Genomic DNA, 23,982 nt, shown 5'->3' with positions numbered 1-23,982 from the left:
ACGTTCATCGTTACGTTCACGTTAATAATATGAAAACTGATTCGTTAAGTTCAGCGTTCGCTAAACATATGCACAACATTGTACTGTACAGCCACTGCAGAGGGGCCGAAGAGCCGCGGGTGGCCGAACCCTGTGTGGAACCGAATTTCTATGGTGTATTGGACGTTTTTGTGGCAGCAGTGTCCATCACTTTTAGCTGTCCCCTGGAAACACTTCCGTTGTGTTGTGGCCTCTTCTTGCTGCGCGTTTGGCTTCTTGCTGCGCGTTTGGCTTCTTGCTGCGCGTTTGGCTTCTTGCTGCGCGTTTGGGTTTTTGCAACGCGTTTCTCTATTTGCAGCTCGTTCCGGTATTTGCAGCGCTTTTCTCTTTTTGCAGGTGTTTTGTCAACTTGCATGTGTTTTCTTAAGTTGCCGTTCGCTGAGCTTTCAGGGCCACCGTGCCAATGTGTTTTTTGCAGAAAAGATTTTCACTGATAACCAAACACACTTCTGCAGAAATAGGAGCAGATCTTTGGCAGGTGAAACTCATCTAGTAAATTCTCACTTTGAAATACAAAATTGACAAGGTTAACCCCACATCTGTTTGACCTTGACGCGATTTGAACACGCAGCCTTCTGATCTGGAGTCAGACGCGCTACCGTTGCGCCACAAGGTCCATTGTCCTGGACAGTAATGCCACTTTAGAGGGATGCAATAGAAGAGTAAAGGTCATTGTTCTGCCCCTCAAATGCCATGCTATGTTTAGTTTTGCAACAGCGCCCCCTTGGGGAAGTTCAGCCATACAATATTGCCATGGGTCAAGTTGTAAATCACCCGGATGTAATCCGATGTTATTTTATCTGCGTCACATGTTTATAGACGGCAGCTCCACTCGTAATTTGTGTCATCCTTCAATGGGTTAACGCATCGTCTTTTTACAAATTTCATTAAAGTTCACGAAAATACCCACCGTGGAGTTTTTTGATTGTTTAAGCTGGTTGGATAGTTAGCGCCCGCGCTAGCGAGACCGACACAGTAAAAAGACGGCATTACAGCCGGTACGGAGGACGACGACGACATCGAACTTCAGGAGCTACGCAAGGAGCTAAGCGGCTAATCGGCGAGCTAAGTGGCTAACAACGGGGACGTGGACAGCCTTCACGCCAGCCTACACGCCAGCTTACCGCCTCATCTGATATCGATATATCAACAGACATTGAACGACATGGACAACTCAACTAAAGTGAGTGCAGCGGCGAGCTCCGTGTGCTCGAGCGCATCACGGACATCATCTAGCTCAAAGGCTAGTTTAGCGGTGGCCATGGCCAGAGCAAAAGCTGACGGTGCACAAGCTAGAGCAGCACACTCCAAGAGGGAAATCGAGCTGAAAGTCGAGCAGGCACGTATACAAGCTACTCTGGATGCATTAAAAGAAGAAAAAGAAAGGGATGCTGCCATAGCTGAAGCCAACACGTTAGAAGCTGGTTTATTAGAACTTGATGTTGAAGTGCCCAGCAGAGGCTCTGGTCCAGTGTCACAGGAAATTAAATCCCAGCGCACTGCTGATTATGTGGAATGGCAAGCCGGCACAAGCACAGGTGAATTACCTATGAAAATAAATGACATTGTTGCCCCTCATCAAAGTAAGCCACAAATAAACAATGATGATGATGTCAATCCAACACTGCATTCCCCAAGCAAAGGTTTTTCAAAAACACAACCAGCTGCCCCTGCCTACACTACTCCTCATCACACATCACAGGCTCCTGAGGATCGTGGATCAACACCACAACAGAACATTTTTGATTGTTCCCCACTTCCTGAGCAGAGAACGTCTTATGGATCCAGTTATAATCAGCCCCAAACAACTTTCGATCTGGCTAAATATCTTGCACGCAGCAACCTAGTAACCTCAGGCCTCACCACATATGACGACCAACCAATGAACTATTGGGCGTGGAAAGCCTCCTTCCTGACTGCTATTGCTGGGTTAGACCTATCTGCTGGTGAAGAGCTCGACCTGCTATTCAAGTATCTGGGTAAAGAGTCAGCAGAACATGCAAGAAGAATCAAAGCAGTCAACATCAGAAACCCAAATGCTGGACTGTTAATGGCATGGGAGAGACTTGAGGAAATATACGGCTCACCAGAGGCTATTGAACAAGCTCTCTTCAACAAGCTGGAAAACTTCCCAAAGTTTACAACAAGAGAACCACAGAGACTCAGAGAACTAGCAGATATGCTGTTAGAGCTGGAAGCCGCAAAGAGAGATGGCTCCCTCCCAGGCCTGTCATACTTGGACACCTCCAGGGGGGTAAATCCAATTATTGAAAAGCTCCCACACAACATTCAAGAAAAGTGGATGTCTTTTGGATCAAAGTACAAACGTGATCATCGTGTCAGTTTCCCACCTTTCTCTGTATTGGTAGACTTTGTACGTACAGAAGCAAAAACTCGCACTGATCCCAGCTTTAATCTCTTCACTTCAGTCTCTATGGAGAGAAAGAATAAATGGGACAGACCTGTGAAAATGCCTGTATCTGTGCACAAGACACAAGTTTCACCTCCAGAAAGATCTGAGTTCAGAGATGAGAAGAAATCAGCAGACCCGGACAAACATTGTCCCCTGCATAACAAACCACATCCTTTAAGGAAGTGCAGAGGCTTTAGAGAAAAGAGTCTAGAGGAACGCAAACAGATTTTAAAGGAAAAATATATATGCTTCCGCTGCTGCTCATCTACAGATCATCTCGCCAGGAACTGCTCAGCCGAAGTCAAATGTTTGGAATGTGGGAGCACCGGTCATGTGACAGCGCTCCACCCAGGACCTCCTGTCTGGAAACCTAAGACGTCCCCTCCCTCTTCAGAGCATGGCGGGGAGGAAGACAAAGCAGATTTCCAGGAGGTCACATCAAGGTGCACACAAGTGTGTGGTGAAGGGGTAAGCTCCAGAGCATGCTCCAAGATATGCCTCGTAAGCGTGTATCCAGCCGGACACAGAGGAGAGGCCAAGAAAATGTATGCAATGCTGGATGACCAAAGCAACCGCTCCTTAGCACGCTCCAAGTTCTTTGACCTTTTCAAAATCTCAGGGTCCTCTTACCCCTACACATTGAAAACATGTGCTGGTCAAACAGAAACAACTGGCAGGAGAGCCTGTGGGTTCATCGTTGAGTCAGCAGATGAGAGACTAAGTTTGCCTCTACCCACACTTTTAGAGTGCAACCAAATTCCTAATAACCGCTCTGAGATCCCTACCCCGACCGCAGCACGCCATCATACTCACCTGAAGCACATCGCCGACGTGATACCGTCCCTCGATCCGGACGCTGACATACTCCTCCTACTGGGCAGAGACATTCTCAGGGTCCACAAGGTCCGGGAACAGATAAGTGGTCCAGGAAACACTCCGTTCGCTCAAAGGCTGGACCTGGGATGGGTTGTCGTCGGTGACGTGTGCCTTGCAGGAGCCCACAGACCATCAGAGGTGAGCAGCTACAAGACGTCCATTTTAGATAATGGTCGGGCCAGCCATCTGCAGCCATGCAACAGCCAAATCAGGGTAAAAGAGATCTTCAGTCAAGCACCTAAGCATTCACATCACGCTGCACTGACCCCCACATACTGCTCAACGCCACATCGTGATGACAGCTTAGGACAAACGATCTTCACTCGAACTGCTGATGACCACAAACTCGCGCCATCAGTGGAGGACATGATGTTTCTCCAGACCATGGAAGCTGAGTTCCATCAAGACAGCTCGAACAGCTGGGTGGGACCATTACCCTTCAGGTCACCAAGAAAAAGACTGCCTAATAATAAAAAACAGGCACACAACCGCCTTGTGTCTCTGCGGCGCACACTCGATAAACGGCCGCAGATGAAGGCCCATTTCATAGAGTTTATGGAAAACATGCTCAGCAAAGGACACTCAGAAGTTGCTCCTCCTCTGAAACAAGGACAAGAGTGCTGGTATCTACCCCTGTTTGGCGTATATCATCCTAAGAAACCAGATAAGATCCGTGTGGTTTTCGATTCCAGTGCAACATATGAAGGAGTTTCACTCAACGAGGTCCTGCTCACAGGCCCTGACCTCAATAATAGCCTGCTAGGTGTACTTATGAGATTCAGGAAAGAGCAGGTGGCCATTACTGCTGACATAGAACACATGTTTCACTGCTTTGTCGTGAAGGAGGATCATAGAGACTTTCTCCGATTCCTGTGGTACAGAAACAACGACGTCACCTGCGACATAGTGGACTACAGGATGCGTGTCCACCTCTTTGGGAACAGTCCCTCTCCTGCTGTGGCCATCTACGGTCTAAGAAGAGCAGCCAAAGAAGCAGAGGCAGACTATGGCAGTGACGCAAGAAGCCTTGTTGACCGTGAGTTTTATGTTGATGATGCTCTAAAGTCATTCGATACTGAGGAAAAGGCCATCAGTGTCCTCAGGCGAGCACAGAAAATGCTTGCAGCATCTAACCTCAGGTTGCACAAGATTGCATCAAATCGCCCCAGGGTCATCGAAGCATTCCCACCTGAGGATCGTTCCAAAGATGTAGAGGGCCTGGACCTCTTTGCTGATGAGCTCCCCACTCAACGTAGCCTTGGGCTGTCTTGGAACATGCGCACAGATGCTTTCACGTTTCAGATCGCAGACGATCAGAAGCCGTTCACTCGCAGAGGAGTATTGTCTATGGTAAACAGTCTTTACGACCCCCTTGGATTCCTTGCACCTGTCTCAGTGCGTGGAAGGCTGATACTCAGAGACCTAACCATGCAAGCAGAAGGCTGGGACACGCCACTCCCCAAAGACATGCAAATGGACTGGATCAGGTGGAGAGAGTCACTCCAAGATTTACAGGAACTCCAGATACCACGCCCCTATGCATCTTTTTCTACTGCAGGTGCAAAATCGAAAGAGCTCTGTGTCTTCGCAGATGCGTCAGTGAAAGCAATTGCAGCTGTGGCCTACATTAAGGTGACAAGCCATGCAGGACAAACTGAGGTCGGCTTCGTCTTAGGGAAAACAAAGTTGGCTCCCCAGCCTGGACTTACAATCCCGAGACTGGAACTATGTGCAGCTGTACTCGCAGTGGAGATCGCAGAGCTGATAGTCGCTGAAATGGATGTAGCATTCGACAACATCACATACTACACCGATAGCAAGGTTGTGCTAGGATACATCCACAATCAGTCAAGAAGGTTTTATGTGTTTGTCCACAATAGGACCCAACGCATCCGTCAGTCACCATGTCCTGGCCAATGGAAGTACATCCATACGGACCTAAATCCAGCGGATGTCGGATCAAGATCTGTGCCACCAGCTCTCTTAAAAAGTACATCATGGCTCACAGGTCCAGCCTTCCTTAAGGACATGTCCTCAAACCCATCTAAGTCTGAAGAGATTTACGACCTCATCGATCCTGCCCTTGACTTTGAGGTACGACCTGAAGTGACAACAAGCATCACACATGTAACCAAGCATGTGTTGCACCCTCAACGCTTCATACGCTTCTCAAAGTATAGCAATCTTGTAATGGCAATGGCACACTTGATCCACATAGCTCGCTCCTTCTCCCACTCTGCCAACAATAAGTGTCATGGGTGGCACATCTGTCACCCAACGGAGGAAGAACTGACAAAGGCCAAAGTGTGCATCTTGAGAAGCGTCCAAAACGAGTGGTATGAAGAGGAGCTGAAATGCATAGCCTTAGGATCCAACATTCCGTCCTCCAGCAGCCTGTGGAAGCTGCACCCTGTCATGGGTAACAACGGACTTCTGAGAGTAGGAGGTCGCATAGGTCTCTCAAATCTGAACATAGAAGAAACTCATCCCATCATCATCCCTGCCCGGCACCATCTGGCAACCCTGTTGGTCTATCACTATCACGAGGAAGTGAAACACCAGGGAAGGCATCTCACCGAGGGTGCTATACGAGCTGCGGGATTGTGGTTGGTAGGAGCAAAACGCTGCATCAGAAGCCTGCTCTTCAAATGCGTCACTTGCAGGAAGTTAAGAGGAAAGACAGAGCATCAACAGATGTCCGACTTACCAGCGGAACGATTGCAGGTAGCACCTCCCTTCACATACATCGGTGTTGATGTCTTCGGACCATGGGAGGTTGTCTCACGACGCACAAGAGGCGGACATTCCAATTCTAAAAGATGGGCAGTAATGTTCTCATGCATGTGTTCAAGGGCAGTGCACATCGAAGTTATTGAGGCAATGAGTGCCAGCAGCTTCATCAATGCCTTAAGGAGATTCTTCGCAGTCAGGGGCCCAGCGAAACAAATACGGTCAGACTGTGGCACAAACTTTGTAGGCGCCTCTCGAGAGTTAGAGATGAACACTACGAATCCGAGCTTCAAAAATGTGGAGAAGTACCTGAGTACGCAGAACTGCACCTGGGTGTTCAACCCTCCACATGCGTCCCACATGGGTGGCGTATGGGAAAGGATGATCGGAATCGCCCGTCGTATTCTGGACTGCATGCTGCTTGAACACAAGAAGTGTCTGACTAGTGAAGTCCTGGTAACACTCATGGCCGAGGTGGCAGCGATCATGAACGCAAGACCACTCATCCCAGTGTCATCAGATCCAGAATCACCTCTCATCCTCACCCCAGCAATGCTTCTCACCCTCAAACCAGTCTCTACACCACCTCCTCCAGGCGACTTTACAGGAGCGGACCTCTTTAAAGAGCAGTGGAAGCAAGTTCAAAACCTGGCTGACACCTTTTGGAGTAGGTGGAGACGAGAATATCTCAAGACCCTGCAGTTTCGTCACAAGTGGCAGTCGGAAAGGTCAAACCTTCAAGACGGGGACGTTGTTCTCTTGAAAGACAATCAGGCTCGGAGAAACGAATGGCCCATGGCCATCATCACAAAGACTTTTCCAGGCAGGGATGGACTAGTTCGGAGAGTAGAGGTTGAGGTCTTCAAGGACGGAACTAAAAAGACTTTTTCTCGTCCCGTTACAGAAGTGGTCCTGCTTCTGTCTCCAAAAACGGACTCTTGTTAAGTGATATGGGATCTTTAAAGACCCCAGACGGGGAGTGTTCTGCCCCTCAAATGCCATGCTATGTTTAGTTTTGCAACAGCGCCCCCTTGGGGAAGTTCAGCCATACAATATTGCCATGGGTCAAGTTGTAAATCACCCGGATGTAATCCGATGTTATTTTATCTGCGTCACATGTTTATAGACGGCAGCTCCACTCGTAATTTGTGTCATCCTTCAATGGGTTAACGCATCGTCTTTTTACAAATTTCATTAAAGTTCACGAAAATACCCACCGTGGAGTTTTTTGATTGTTTAAGCTGGTTGGATAGTTAGCGCCCGCGCTAGCGAGACCGACACAGTCATCATTAAAACAATATGTAAGAGTGAACCGATGTGTTCTTTGTAAATAACGATATTTACTGAATTGGTGTTTTGATAAAGTGATGGTAGAGAATGCATGTTAACATGTCACCCTAAATGTTGGTGGATATCTGGTGACTAAATTATCGTGGACATTTTTACAGGACGCTGGAATCTCCAAATATACTTTTTGACCTTGATGTGATTTGGACAAGCATCCTTCTGATCTGGAGTCAGACGTGCTGCCATTGAGCCAAAAGGTCTCTAACAACCTAAAGTGATGTTAATTTAGAGAGATTCAATACAAACGCAAAGATCGTCAAGGAAACAGGGTTGAAAGCTGAACCTATGAGTTTCCAGATATTTAGTAATTTAATTATATGGAGAGCGCTCTCTAACACATCACGCTAAGTATATGGGGATGACTGTGATATCCTGGAAAAGGTGATAAATCACCTTTAGCACTGTAACTCCCTCCTGGCAAGTCTACCTGCTACTGCCATCCAATCTTTGCAGCTCATCCAGAATGCAGCAGCTCGAGTGGTTTTTAACCAACTTAAATTCACTCACACTACTCCGCTCCTCCTCCAGTGGCTGCCCGCGTCCTGTTCAAAACACTAGAACCTGCGAACCATGCTGTTAACGGATCAGGTCCAGTCTACATCAAGGACATGGTCAAACGTTGATTCGGCCAATCGGCTCGTTGCTCCTTCACTGGGAGCTAAACACTCATCAAAATCACGACTGTTTGCTTTCCTGGCTCCTAAATGATGGAATGAGCTCCCCATCGACATCCGGGCATCAGAAAGTTTACACATCTTCCGCCGAAAACTAAAAAACACTTTAAATGTATGCAAAAAAAATTTGCAAAGGCCATAAATTAAGCAGTTTCCTCAACAGAGTGAACATATTACTTGCACAGATCCTTTCCCCCGATCATGTACTGGTTGTGAGAACTCTTATTAACATGTCTGCAGATTTTGCAGCAGAGTTTTGGTGAAGAAAACATCATCTAGCGAGTTCTAAGTTAACAAACTTTAAAGAACACAGGGGACATTATTTATCACACATCCATTCAAAATCTGGAAGGCACAATGACCTTTAGCCGAAAAGCAATCCATCCAAAGCAGGAATATGCAGTTCAGATCCACAAAGCAAATCACTGCTTAGAGGCCAGAAAAATTTAAATTGAATTGTTTTATTTGCTAATGTTTATTTCACTCTTTGTTTTCTGTTAACTTTAGGCATTTACCTTTCAGTGGCTCCAACTTTGAGCTCGTGTTCATTATTCTGTTTTCCATTTTGCTTTCGAAATGTTTTTTTTAAAGCGAAACAGTGTTACTGTTTGACGCAGACAGGACTCGGACTGTCAAGCTTCTGATCTGGAGTCAGACTCGTCACCATGGGGTACACAAATACATCAGTGCAGAGAGGTTCACGTCGAAGCCCACTGTGGGCCGGTGAGAGTTCTTTGTGTTCATGGAAATGAACACGGATTCATGACACATTAAAGGAAAAAACTATCAACGGTGTCGGGCCTAGACAAGCTTTCAGAATAGCCTCAATGATTGTAAAGGCCTTTGAGACACCACTGAAGGGATGAAATAACATTGCGATTATTGCATTATATTTCATGAATAGGCTCGTCTGACACTTTAACCCAAAATAAGTGTATATTGTATAATAATGTCGCAGTTTGATGACACCTACCTTATATCTAGCTTCACTTTTATCTTTAATCCTATGTAGAGTTTGAGCATTGTTAAAAGGGCTAAACAAATAAAATCATTAACTTGGTTTTATGGCAAAGTGTATGTATATATAAATTAACTGTAGGCCGTACGACTATCACTGAAGGCCCAACCACAAGAGGTCAAGGTTCCATAGTAACTAATTGCAAAAGATATCGTGCCAAACTCACCCAAAGGTGTGCAAGTTTCAAGTTAGCTCTGATCTTCTGACTGCAGTTATGATTCAGCTTTTGGGTTTGACGCTTTAATGTGGTGTATCGCTCTAGAACACCAGGACTACAATGTTTGTATCTGAAGCATTGAGCTCAAAATGGATAGTTTGACCCAATTGGATTGTAGACGTAAACATTCTGCAGTGATACAAGTGTTTTTTTAAATTCAAAGCAATTGGATATGTCAGATATTCGTCTTCCACTAGGTTTTTTGCACTCTTGTAACATTTAAAAAAGGCCCATATTAAACTCCTTTCTGGGAGGTATTGGTACCCTTATGATACATAAAAAAATATCTGCTCCCTGTGTATTTCCATGTCCTCTCTGGACAGAGGAGGCCATGAAACCATGGAGTCAAGTAGAGCTGTCATTTGACTACTTGTTGCCCCCCCCCCACCTCACCTGCAGTTGAAGCTTTTCCTCACTATAGAACCCCAGCCCATAAAGTTGACAGGAATTGTTCAAGTGGTTTTCTGATGACACCAACCAGACTGGTCTTTTACTGCAATGTTAGCTTCACAATACTTGTCAGTGTTTGCCACCATTTCATTTAAATGTAGTGTAAACAAATAAAAAAAAAAAAAAAAAAAAAACATGTTGACAGAAGGGGGTTAGGTTTAAAGAGCATGTGGGATAGCAGTTTGGAAACTTGTGGAGTTTCACATGTACATTAAGGGCAGAGGAGGCTGCATGTTAAACCAATCTTTTCCCCATGATTGATTTGTCACCACCATTCAATTACGCTGCCACATGGAACAAGTCCTTTACTGGTCAATAAAAATGCATGAAACGCAAGTATTTGAAAGGTCTTTTATTGAATTTTGAAACATCCTTTTGAGGGATCCACGTCTTAGCCATGCTGAAAGACAAGGTCAACATTAGCACATGTACAAAAAATAGACACGATTTTGTGCCAGATTGTGTCAATTTACCTGGACTGCGTTAGATTGGCTCCCTTAACCACCTGCCTGGCGAATTGGTTGCTTGGCTGGTCTACCTGAATAAAAGGGTCGCTTTGGAGCCTGTGGAACCTCAGGAGTTTTAGCCATGGGAGAGTTGATTGGCTGTGGTGGAGCAGGGAAGTCTCTCACATAGTGAACCTCTTCGTAGTTGTCGGATCCTTGGTCTGAACTGCTGCTGAAGTAACTCACTGTGCCTGTTGGATATTGGCCAGTCAGGAACCTGTAGTCGTAGTAAGGATAAGCGATCCAGCGTCCATCTGGGAGAGGTGGGCTGGTGAACCCTTCAAGATTTTCATCCAGAGGCGTGTGATCATACTCTGGTCCATAATAAGGTGGCGGCAGGGGGCCTTCTTCCACAGTCTCGTAGTCATAGTCGCCAGCATCAATGGACCTTTCGAATTGGGACAGCTCCCCTGCCTGGTACAGCGGTGGAGATGTTTCCTCATAGTCGACGATCGGAGGTGCAAAGAGCCACTTGCTCTCTGTGGAAAAATAAAATGAGCAAGATCAAATGAGGTGCATCAGAGTAAAAATCTGAATTCACAAAAGTAACCAAGCCCTTCATTCAAAATCCTGCCAAAGGACTAAAATCCACCTGATATGGTGAAGTTATTGAGCCTCAACCCAGTATTAGCTTATGCACAAGGTGCGTGCAGAGATAAATTCAGACGCTCCAATGAGTCTGGACAAAATCATTTGTACTTGACAATTGCAACTTCAATCACTAACCACTGAACACCTGTCAGGGCACTTTTCTACAGGATTCTATTTAACGATGGTTAACAAAAAACACAAGATACTGGCAACAAGAGTTATGTTGTAGATACAAAAAAATATTTTCTAAAGAATTAGATATTCTACCTTCTGAGCCAGATTGAAATCCAGCTCCTGACTGTGCTGGGCCTGCAGGATCCTCCTTCGCTCTCTGGCTCTGGCCCTCAGGCATGACTCCAGGTGAATACTGGCTGGAAGGCATTCCCTGACTAGCGCCTGATCTTGGATACACAGAACTAGACGCACCGGGATTAAAGCCTGAACACAAGAGACGTTATTCAGACGTGAATTTAACGGAAGCATGTAGATGTTTCAACCAGACTGAGAGATTACCTCTCTGGACAGGACCACAGCACATGTCCACAATCAGCAGAGCCCAGAGGGAAGCCCTGAAATTATTTAAAATCAAACATAAGAACACAAGTTTCCAAACAGACAAATTGCCTGTGACACAAGAACAGCAGCTTACCCAAAGAAGAACCATGCAGTCGTCATGCTGAAGGATCACACTGAACATGCAGACGGAGGTGCGGGTTAATAAATGCTGCCGATCAATCCCAGCTTAACAATGGACAGCTGCTGGTGATTGACAGGTCAGACCTCTGCACATTGACTGAAGGAGGATCAGGTGCAACAAGGTTGGTGGCCTCTCTTCATTACCTCAGTGTTTATGTTGCATGAAAAAATAAATCAAGTTTCGTTTATGTCTGATTATTATAACTGTCAGTGTGTAGAAACTTTTGTTTCAGTTCAAATTAGGAACCGAGGAAAATACCTTGATCAAATTATGCTTCCACAGGAAATCCTCTCCTGAAATTATTCATCCATTCACAGATGTCTTAGATCATGTTCCCATCAGCTGATTCATATTTTAGCCATTTACATTTTTGGAGTACCTTTTTTAAAACGTACTTACTTTAATATTTTGGTATTATTTTTCCTCTAATGCACTTTACTTTATTGATTTTACTCACTTAAATAAATCTCTTCCTTCTCAGGATTTTATGAAAATAATATTATTTTTCCTGCATGAAATGTTCTATATAAATGAAGTCATATTGATAAATAGTTTCGTTGATATGCACTGTGACAATAAACCTTTTCAATACTCAAAATGACTATTGTAAAAATATTATTCCAGATTTCCAATCGGAAAACATTTTTTTTTTTAATAAGTAATGCTCAATGTTTGGAGATTCAAAAGTAATTGGACACATTCAGTCAAGAAAATCATCTTATTTAATTTCTGTATGGGAAATTCACTGTAGTCAAAGACAGTGTAGGCTTCTCTTGTCCATGGTGACGCTCTCCCTGGCCTTTGCCTTTACTCTGCAACAAGTGTGATGCAGCTCATTGAGACTGAGAGGAATATATTCCATTTCTTAAACCTGAAAAGATCTTTGGTTGCTTTGTTTGTTTGTCTAGGAAAATCATATAGATGCTGAATGAATAAATGTTTTTATACATCAATCTGAGCTTAAAAAAACTCATGTTGCTTCCATCAGCAGTGAAAATCATCAGTAAATGTCAACGTGCCGGCTCCAGCGGCAGCTATCCAGGCTTGAACCATAACAGAACCAGCTCCATGTTTAAACGAGTAGTGTTGGTCGTAAGCTGCATCTTTCATCTTCGTTTCCAACTTCAGTATCTCTGAACATATTTGCTTTTCCCAATCTGCAATGTAACCTTTAACTAAAGCTTTATGTAGCCCTGTATAAAATCATTAGGATACAGTGCATAAAATTAATCTCAAAATAGCATAAAAAATGTTGTATTAAAAGAGAAAGTTCATGATAATTAGATAAGTTCATATTATTAAAAATAGTAGTTAAAATAAGGTTAAATACGGGATAAAATGTAATAGATATAATATGTACAGTTAATAAGTTTAGCTATTTACAGTTAAAAAAGTAAAGCAATAAATAGATGTGTGGTTAAAAGGCTCTGTGATTGAGAAGACGAGAAACTTGATTTGAGTGCTTTTAATGTGAAATCTAACTTTTTCTCTGTTGTGTGTCAGTCATTCAGTTTCTGCATTTCTCATTGGGTAGTAGCAAATTCACAGCCAATCCAAGTCTGGTATGGGGAGGGACATGAAGTGTAGGATGAGGTTCAGCATGCTTTGAGCAGGTGAGTTAGAGAGAGAGACAGATTGTCCGGTGTCCTGAGGAAAAGTGTAGTGCTGTGGGAAACATTTAAGAGGTGTCATCGAGGTCGACTACTCGTGGTCCTGATATATTACTCTTCTATGTAACTTGCCAAAGGAGACGGACGTCTGTTGAAGAGAGAGAGAGAGAACCTGAGATGGATGCTGGTTGATGGACCCTGCTGTTTTATTCTTCCCCGGATTTTCGTTGCTGTGTGCTGCCTGTGTTTGGATTGTGACTGCCATCACCCCTATCTGTGACTGTCATTGCCCTATTGCTCCTCGTTTGGACCTGTGAGTATTGAACTGATGTGACAATGCACGTGCTTTTATTTTATGCTCTTGACTGAGTGAAGTGGCCATAATAGTTTTCAGGCCTCACCGAACCCGAGCATCACTACAGGCCTGCAACTGAGTTTTGAGTTTTATCATTTCTGGTCCACATGTGATGTTTGTGAGTTAATTTAAAGTTGATTATTGTTTTGTTTTGATTCAGAGACCTGTGAAAGGTAAAGATTTTATTTAACCCTTTTTCAGTGATTTACAGGGTGAATTCATAGGAACGGGTAAAACAATTTAAAGAGACCCTGTATTTTATTTTGTGCATTTGAGAAAAGTTATATTTCATATAACTGTTGTGCATTTATTTTATTTTGTAAATATTTTACTTCCTGAGAGAGGAGCTCACAACAATTTCATTTATTTCATATTGTTAATAAACACCTGTAAAGGTTTTGACTTTTAAAATACAGTTGTGGTGGTCTTTAATTTTAATTGGAGGAATTAAAACAAAAGATAAGTTTCGTTTCAAATATTCTTCTGAGATCATATTCATTTTTTGTGTTTACGAACTCAGGCCCAGGAGATCTGGGTTACATTTAGTAAAAAGAACATAATTCATTAGATGTCTAAAGTGGCATTAAATAGAAGTCATCAAGTACAGATACCTCAATACGGGTCTTCTCATGCAAAATTCATGAGCAAATTAATTTTATGATTTCAAACGCTGCTGTAGTATTTCATTGTCTGTCTTGTTTAAAAAAAAAACTTTTCAGGTTAATGCAGTTTTTATAAAATGGTCACACGATGGCGTCATCATACAAAAACTTAGTGACGGTCTTCTAATCAAACACAGAAGTCAATGTCTTTGTTTCCAGGCTCTCTCCCTTAACTTCCTCTCTGTCACTGGTGAGACAGGTTATACACAAAATGTTGACAGTGAACTAGTGACAACCTGGAAAATAACTGGACACATTGAAGGCAACAATATCTTGACGTGATTTGAGCATGCAGCCTTCTGATCTGGAGTCAGATGCACGACAGTTGTGCCACAAGGTCTGTGTTTTTGGAAGTTGTCATGCTATTTTAGACAGATTCAGTACAAGTGCAAAGGCCATCTATAAATCAGTATTTCAAAAGTGTTCTTTGCAGAAAAATTGTTTAAAAATGATTAATTTTAAAATACATTTCAGGTAAGGAACACAGGACCCATTGACTGCAATAAACCCGATTTGACCTTGACGTGATTTGAACACACAGCCTTCTGATCTGGAGTCAGACGCGCTACCGTTGCGCCACAGGGTCCATTGTCTTGGACAGTAATGCCACTTTATAGGGATGCAATAGAAGAGTAAAGGTCATCATTAAAGCAATATGTAAGGGTGAACCGATGTGTTCTTTGTAAATAACGATATTTACTGAATTGGTGTTTTGATAAAGTGATGGTAGAGAATGCATGTTAACATGTCACCCTAAATGTTGGTGGATATCTGGTGACTAAATTATCGTGGACATTTTTACAGGACGCTGGAATCTCCAAATATCCTTTTTGACCTTGATGTGATTTGGACAAGCATCCTTCTGATCTGGAGTCAGACGTGCTGCCTTTGAGCCAAAAGGTCTCTAACAACCTAAAGTGATGTTAATTTAGAGCGATTCAATACAAATGCAAAGATCGTCAAGGAAACAGGGTTGAAAGCTGAACCTATGAGTTTTCAGACATTTAGTAATTTAATTATATGGAGAGCGCTCTGTCGTAGAATTTTCTCTATAGTCAAGCACAAGTCATTGCAATTGTTCTTTCTGGTAGTTTAATTCAGCATCTGCAGATGGGCATCAGTGTACAAGACCATGGCAAAGATTTCATACAATGAGCAATGACATACAGAACACACATCCCTCTTATACAGTTACAAGCTCCTCCTGGAGAGGAACACATGTTATCAATTAACCTCTTTGATCCTTAGAAATAGGTGATCAGTATCCTGTCTTCTACTTGGTCTCAAGCCCCTCGAGTCAAACATCTGTTTTCACGGATCGCTTATCAGTGTTTTACAACCCACTAACATCCCCCTCCCTGTGAAGTGTTTGTTAAGTGACCCTGTAAGTTAGGAAGTAATATAACCATCAATTACTTAAGCAAAACACCCTGATTCCTAAGGGACTGCATTTGCTCATCTTTCTATACATCAAAGTAGTTCCTTCCATCAATCAATGCCCAAATGGTAAAATTCCCGTCACAGCTCTCTAACACATCACGCTAAGTATATGGGGATGACTGTGATATCCTGGAAAAGAACATGCCATCTCACGCCTAGAGCACTGTAACTCCCTCCTGGCAGGTCTACCTGCTACTGCCATCCGATCTTTGCAGCTCATCCAGAATGCAGCAGCTCGACTGGTTTTTAACCAACCTAAATTCACTCACACTACTCCGCTCCTCCTCCAGTGGCTGCCCGCATCCGGGTCAAAACACTAGAACCTGTGAACCATGCTGTGAACGGATAAGGTCCAGTCTACATCCAGGACATGGTCAAACGTTACACCCCAGCACGTTCACTCCGCTCTGATTCGGCCAATCGGCTCGTTGCTCCTTCACTGGGAGCTAAACACTCATCAAAATCACGACTGTTTGCTGTCCTGGCTCCTAAATGATGGAATGAGCTCCCCATCGACATCCGGGCATCAGAAAGTTTACACATCTTCCGCTGAAAACTAAAAGCATACCTCTTCCGACGATACCTTGAGTAAAAAAAATTCAAGCGTTCTGATCTGGAGTCAGACATGCTGCCATTGCAACACAAAGTCTAACGTTGGATATCGTCATGTTAAGGCCTCAGTATGCTTCTCCGATTCGGAATGACGGACGGACGGATCGGACGGACCCTTTTTGATTTATAGTTCTACGAGCCTTTTTATTGTGAAAACAATTCACCGCCAGAACAGTAGATGGCGAAACGGAAGTCGAGCTTAGACAAGCCTACCTCATGAGGTATATAGAAGAAGTCCACGCTGGTTTATTTACGTCCTCCCGGCTCCTCAAACACAGTGAACGATGGTAACAGAAAAATGATGTTGATGACACGACAGTTTTTGCTGAATAAAGTGACACCCAGCGGGTCAAAATGCTTGTGTTATCGTGTCTTAGCGCAGCGGTTCCCCGGTCTTGTTTCCAAACTGCGTTGCTAATTCAACAGCTGCAACAGCTTGAAGCTACACGGAGGCAGCTAGCTCCCCCCAGCTTCCACACACAGTCAGCACGGACAGCCGATACTAGCTACTACCAAGTGTTTGCTTCTAACCTGACGGTGTTTGAGAAACAGTGTCATGAGCCGTGGGATTAAAGTCAGCGGGTTTTTGCGCTGTTCCCACCGCAGTTAGCATGGTGGCTAGCCCGCTAGCCCCGTTATCAAAGTTCGTTATAACCGTATGTGACCGTACACACATGCTGTAAGTGCTCTAACCAGCCACCGCCAGCCGGACATACTTGTCACAATAATCATAGAGTCGTAGTTGTGATTTTGGTTTATTGTGATGTAGGGAATGGAACAGGAAGTTTCCATTCCGAAATGCTGGCGTTAGCGGACCAATCACAGCCAAGTGCTATCCGTGGGCTGTCCGTCATTTCGACGTATAGTTAGAAAAATGAGCGCGGCACGAAAAGCTCTCCGGGGAGCCTCGGAGAGGCACGGAGAGGGCGTTCCACGTTGGAGAGGGCGGTCCTATCTGTCCGTGTCCGTCAAAACGCAGAAGCATACATTGGCCTTTACTTTAAATGTATGCAATAAATGTGAAAAGGCCATAAATTAAGCAGTTACCAAAACAGAGTGAACATATTACTTGCACAGATCACAAACTTACAGTAATGTTAATTTAGAGGGATTCAACATTGAACCAATGAGTTCTGCACAAGGCGGATATTTTCAGATTTGATAGAGAGCGTTCTCTAACATGTCACCTTCAATTTCAACAGTGAACTGTTGATAATACTGGAAAATATCACAGGACATGTTGATTTCAATAATACCTCGACATGATTTGAGTCAGAGCCTTCTGATCTGGAGTCAGATGCACTACAGTTGTGCCACAAGGTCTGTGTTTGGAAGTTGTAATGCTACTTTAGATGGATGCAGTACGAGTGCAAGACAATCAGTAAACAAAAGTGAAAAAATTTGTTCTTTGCAGAAAATAAATTTTAAACGATAATTAAAATCACATCATTATGATGTAGTGACTTCTAACCAGTGTTGCCAAAGTTACTTTACAGATTACTTCATTTTAAAAGTAACTAAGTTAGATTACAAGTTACTTTATTAGTTACATTCAGCAGCTGCGGACAACACCCCGCCGCCTCAACATAAAAATGACAACCGGTTTTGCAAACACTCACTTTATTAGAAACCGCCGGAGGGGGCCACCCGCGCGAACAGAGGGTCCCCCCAGCGGGCGCCGTAGCTGAGGTGATCCGCGAGAAGGGCCCGACACGAGTCTAGAGTCGCTGCCGCCGACCGCCGTACCCGGTCCCCTCCAACGGCCCGCCTTCCGCACCGCCGACGGACACCGCCCCGCGGCCCAAGAGAAAGAAAGCTCCCGCACCAGCGACACCGTGAGGCGCCGCGGACGAGGACTTCCCCCCCCCTCCCCCCATAAAAATGTTGAGGCGTGCCGCAAACCGAGCCTCCGGCGGAGCCGCTACCGCTGTTCGGCCGATACATCGGTGCAACACTAGATATTAGATATTTCCCACGGCACACCAGATGATCTCTCACGGCACACTAGTGTGCCGCGGCACGCTGGTTGAAAATCACTGGGCTACATGACTTCACTCCGAGAGACGCAAGAAGAAATCAAATACATATTTTACTATTAATCACAAAATAGTAACGCAGAATGACTGGGACAAGTAACTTTAATCTGATTACTGGTTTGGAAATAGTAACGCGTTAGATTACTCGTTACTGAAAAAAGTGGTCTGATCAGAGTAACGGGTTACTGGTATCACTGGTCTAGACCTCATTTCAGCAGAAACAGATTGAAGAATGATAATTAAGTCTAATAAGATGGAATTTCCCTAACTATGTCAAACAGCAGCAGCATCACAGGGCTGCTTTTAAAACACTTCTGGTCAAATGTAACCAAACGCATGCATGCACACGAACAAACACACACACACTCACACAAATAGATACATAAGGTTACATGAGGCCTATGACAACCACTATTATTTTCTTCATCATAAAATGTAAATATATATGTTGTTTCTGCAGGATATCAAGCCCACTAATTCTAATCTGTAAATAGTTCAAAGTTTTATGAAAATATGTTTATTTGTGATCTCGCTGAGAGTTATATGAGAAGATGAACCTGGTTCTGTTCAAATGCAACAAAATCCACAAGGACATCAGGAACTCACTGTTCCTGGACAAACATACCCTGACCACATTGTGTGGTTTTTACACTTTGGAGTTTGTAAACAAGATCTCATGTAGTATTAAATTGTATTTTAGTGATGCTAGTAAATGGGTTTTATTAGCTTCTGAGTCTTTGTTAGCAAACCTCAACACATAACAGGGGAAACAGTGAGGCTCCGTCTAAAGCCGACAAAATCTGTGTATTAATGAATTAACATGTTTGTTTAATCTGAGGAATTAAAGTGAAAGTGCAACAAGTCATTGCTCAGGAAAGAAATGATCAGGATGGTGTATTATTATTATATTTATTTCTGAACTTAGATCAGATCATACTTATTCAGTTTGAGAGATGCATGTTTAGATAAGCGTTTTTTCTTCTGCTTGAACCTTTTCAGTCACTAATGGCCCAACTGTCAATGTCAGAAAAAGGCCAGTCAATCCGTTTGAATTTAATCAAACTGCAACAAATTTCACACGCTCATAGATATCAGTTCCCTGAACTCATCAAGATCAATGAAGTATTTGCGGGGAATATTTTTTTTTCTCAATGTTAAAGAACTTGGGAAAAAAAAATCCTGGATCTGAATCGGCCCCCAAATAAATTGGGTTCTTCTCTAACACACCATTTTCTTTGCACCCCATTGCACAGCATTCATAAAAGCAAGACACCGCAGGGAGTTGAACCCTGTCCTGACAAAGTCAGGAGTGCCACCACCGGGGTCTTTTGCTTTTTTGTTTTTGCTGTAATAAGGGCAAAAGCAAAACCTGGAGGAACAAAACCAAGACTTTGTTCCCCCAGCAAAAGAAAACCACTCAGCACCTGGCTGCTATATTATTCTATCACCACATTGGGATTTATCACAGTCAGGAGGCCCTGTGGCCAAAGAGAAATGCTAGTAAAGCATTATTGTTACTAATTATTTGAGGTTAACATAAAGCCAGTTCCTAGATGTCATTTTTCAACTACAAAATTGCAGAAGTTCATTTTGAAAAGTTAAGCCATCACCTTACTACCTGCTCCAGGTTAGAGGTATTCACTCGTTCTTGAGCCAGTCTCACACTCTTATTTCTGTGAAGAGAAGTGCAGGGATACAATGAGTTAGGAGTTCCTTGTGATCTTGGGTATTGGAAAGCGCACAGGACACAGCACACTGAAAAATGCAAAGGAAAAAGCGTCTCCCCACAATACCCTTTTCCCAAATACAAGTAGTACAACACTACAGGACAATCACTGGAATTACAGTAATCCAAATTACAACTGCCTTCAGAGGGACAACTGTTTGAATAAATACAATTCAAAGTGGAAACCTTTTTCCAGAAGAAGCTTTTAAATACCACAGACCTGAACGCGAAGGATTCCTCCTTTATGAACTGTAGGTGTAGACTTGAATGTAGATTTTGGAACGGCGGCCCATATAACTTAATCTGCAAGAGTCAAGAATACACAGTCCCCTACCAACCCAACAAAGCAACTTGAAGCCTGGTACCAAGACTTTGTTCCAAGACAGCAACCACAGTACATACCAAGACTTCGTTCCCCCAAGAAAAGAAAATCACTCAGCACCTGGCTGATATATTGTTATGTCACCACATGGGGATTTCTCTCGGTCAAGAGGCTGAAACTAGAAGAAAGAGACAACTGGTTTCCCCAATCCCCAGCATTCCCCACAACGACACTGAATTGGCGAATGACTAATTCAAAGATATCTTCTTATCCATATTAGCAAAGCCACGATACCAGCATCCCTGATAATATTGTTTTCCCGTTTGACATTCGGCAGGATTCAGGCGTTCTGGTATGGCTTTCTTTCCAAGCTTAACGCTGTAATGGAAAAAAGATGAGACAATGTAAATCTCCCCACCCCCTCCCACATGAACCCCACACTGAAATTCAAATGAGACAAATGATCAGTGCAATTTTTTGTTTACCGCCAATGGCGTAGCACCTTTTACCACAGCTATCGGCCCTCCGCGATGCACAATTCATCAAAGAAATAAAGACCCTAGAGGCTGGCTGTACCAAGACATCCCATGACTCCCTGCAGAGGGTTAAGTCGCCTGGCTCAGTCGCAAGTTAAGCTGAACAAGAAATCTGAAAAGAGAGAAAAGTGTTGCCCGTCCCCCCTCAAGAAAAACCCTCGACTGAACACTACTGCAGTGTTTGACAACAACTACATGAACATTATGTTGTGCATTACAAATAAAATGTTCTGCAGAGCTGATGTGCATGCAACATGTTGAGTTACACATTTAAGCCATGGCGTGTTAAAGAAAAATCAAGGGAACCGAAATAACTTAACTTACCACCCATGAGACTGAAGTGATGCAGTGATAGCGAGACAAGCTTGCAGCTCTTGATCTTAATGTGACTGGATTCTCAGTGTTCCAACACAGGTTAGGCCATCCCAGATGACATGCAAAGACAATTTGGGAAGTGAAACCTGAGAAACCGAAGGGAAAAGAAAAAAGGCACACACACAAACAGTGTGCGAAGGCCAGCAAGGATTCAGATTAAAGCTCAGCTACTGAGGAAGGCTGTTGCGCGATTTCAAGAACTTAATATGAGCAACCTACAGTTGCGCATGGGCTAGCAGCTGAGGGCTGATCATTTCAATCCATTCAGCAAAAAGCAACCTGAATGCCATTGTTCAAACTGCATGTTGGTTGAGATGATTCCTGTGTTGTCTCAGGTAGACCGCATTCTCCCTTCGGACTTATCTCCAAGATCAAACCAGAGGTAGTCAAGAAAAAAAAACTATAACCCTCAAGGTAATCGTAGAACTGACCATTGTTATCCTTGCCCATAAGCTTTACTGCAGATAATGTCACTTATCAGAAATGTGAATAAATTGAGTGACCTTACGTGATGCTTGATGCACAAGGGAACTTGTATAAACAATGAGTTAGGAGTTCCTGGTGATCTTGGGTATTGGAAAGCGCACAGGACACAGCACACTGAAAAATGCAAAGAAAAAAACATCTCCCCACAAAACCCTTCCCCAAATACAAGCAGTACAACACTACAGGACAATCACTGGAATTACAGTTACCTTAATTACAACTGCCTTCAGAGGGACAACTGATGACTGAATATAATTCAAAGTGGAAACCTTTTTCCAGAAGAAGCTTTTAAATACCATAGATCTGAACGTGAAGGATTCCTCCTTTATGAACCGTAGGTGTAGACTTGAATGTAGGTTTTGGAACGGCGGCCCATATAACTTAATCTGCAAGAGTCAAGAATACACAGTCCCCTACCAACCCAACACAGCAACTTGAAGCCTGTACAGAATTACAATGATTCTAGTAAAGAGACTAGTTACCGCACTCCCTGGGAAAACAGAACGTCTTGCTCCATCTGGAGACTAGTTCTGAAGCTGCTATCCTGCTATAGTGTCCATCTTGTTGGGTGCACCTGGAAGTTTCCTATTCAAGGCCTTTTGTGCCGGTAACATGGAGCTGTGAATTCTAGGGAGAGACTGATTAAGGTCCCCCCCCCACCCCCCTATAACAGGCCATAGTGTAACATAAATGTACACACAGAAATTGATTGTCTTAACTGCATCTTTGGTTTTTCAAGGACAAAGTTGCTTCCTTTGTTGGCAAAACGAAATTAATTTGTCTCCTATCATTGCTGGATTTAGATTCACACTTTTAAGGGATTTCTCATAATTTACTTTTCTCTCTTTTATGCAGTTTTAAAAAAAAGACGACTGAATTGACACGCAGTTACACTAATTGTCTTGGTATCTCTAGCTTATTTGTTATCTGAATTAATTTTTGACTTTGAGATGAGTCTGCATTAATTTACACGCAGTTACACTAATTGTCTTGGTATCTATACCTTATTTGTTATCTGAATTAATTTTTGACTTTGAGATGAGTCTGCATTAATTTAGACTTTTTTTTTGTGAGTTGACTCCATTAATATGTGTATATTAAATTTTGATCTAAATTTAGATAAAAATCTTAATACCACAGAATAAACAATGGAAAAATATCTATTTGTGTTTTCTTATCTTTCATTTAGTTTTATGGTAAACATTAAGCCCCAATTATTTCTTTATATGATCGTTTGACAACCAGAATCGGGATTACTGTTGTGTTCTTTTTATAATATATGCCACTGCCAGGTTTTAGAAATCTGAACAATTTAAGCATCCATTTATTAATTATTCATGTTTTATATTATTGAAAAAATATAAATTTAGCAAAAATTTAACAAATTTTAAATGCATACGAGTTAGCTGTAAGATTAACTTTCATCAGCAGTCACTTTGCCAGAAGATTTAAGGCATTCTGCAGATGAATTTTTTCTTATCTTTCATTAAGTTTTATGGTAAAACATCAAGCCCGAATTATTCCTTTGTATGATCGTTTGACAACCAGATCCCGGGATTACTGTTGTGATCTTTTCTAATATATGCCACTGCCAGTTTTTAGAAATCGGAATAATGTTAGCATCCATTATTATTGTTCTATTTTTATATTATTTTAAAAAAGGTATATTTAGCGACATTCACACAAATTTTAAATGCATACGAGTTAGCTGTCAGTAAAGCTAAATGACTGAGAGTGTTACAGAGATACCTCTACCCAATATACGAACCACTGCCTTGCTTTAACGTGTGAAGCTGGAAGACTTGTGCACCCTGTCGCACCCTGTCATCACTGGCTGGCTTGTTCTAGATCTGTTGCTACAGTGATGCTCCCTCTGTGCTGATCCTCTGATCTGTGCCTCTGATGTACACATCGCTAATGGAAAATCCTTTGATTGAAAAATGACTGTATTCTATACAGCATAGGTAATTATGAGCCATGTACAGGATCAAATTTAATCTAGATTAAATCCTTAATGTTGTAACATGCAAAGTTACCAAAAACCATGTCATTCTAATAATGAGGCAGTTGAATAAAAATGCCCTTTAAAAAACTTGAGGATTCTGAGATTGGGATTAAGGGCCTCTGGCTCTAGCTCCATAGCTGTGAAACAAATGGGCTCAAAACACCAATTACTGATTGTGTCCAATTCGATTAGAGGTAATACATTTCATAAAATGTTTGGACTAAATAAACTAATGCTGCTACTGTACTAGTAAATTGCC

The 23,982-nt window shown here is 42.9% G+C and overlaps 1 protein-coding gene and 2 non-coding genes across 3 annotated transcripts; 1 reads left to right on the top strand and 2 right to left on the bottom strand.

Annotated features, from left to right (window-relative positions):
- Positions 1–583: 583 nt before the first annotated feature.
- On the bottom strand, positions 584–655 carry trnaw-cca (transfer RNA tryptophan (anticodon CCA)). Its single transcript has one exon. It is a non-coding gene; the product is annotated as a tRNA-Trp (tRNA).
- Positions 656–855: 200 nt separating this feature from the next.
- LOC128445391 (uncharacterized) lies at positions 856–7,112 on the top strand. The gene has a single exon (XM_053428020.1). The coding sequence runs from the start codon at positions 1,205–1,207 to the stop codon at positions 7,001–7,003; it is 5,799 nt and encodes a 1,932-aa protein (XP_053283995.1). The 5' UTR covers positions 856–1,204; the 3' UTR covers positions 7,004–7,112.
- Positions 7,113–14,699: 7,587 nt separating this feature from the next.
- On the bottom strand, positions 14,700–14,771 carry trnaw-cca (transfer RNA tryptophan (anticodon CCA)). The gene has a single exon. It is a non-coding gene; the product is annotated as a tRNA-Trp (tRNA).
- Positions 14,772–23,982: the final 9,211 nt, after the last annotated feature.

The sequence above is a fragment of the Pleuronectes platessa genome, chromosome 8 (assembly GCF_947347685.1).
Source record: "Pleuronectes platessa chromosome 8, fPlePla1.1, whole genome shotgun sequence".
NCBI lineage: Eukaryota > Metazoa > Chordata > Actinopteri > Pleuronectiformes > Pleuronectidae > Pleuronectes > Pleuronectes platessa.
This window is presented reverse-complemented; position numbering and strand designations above follow the sequence as displayed.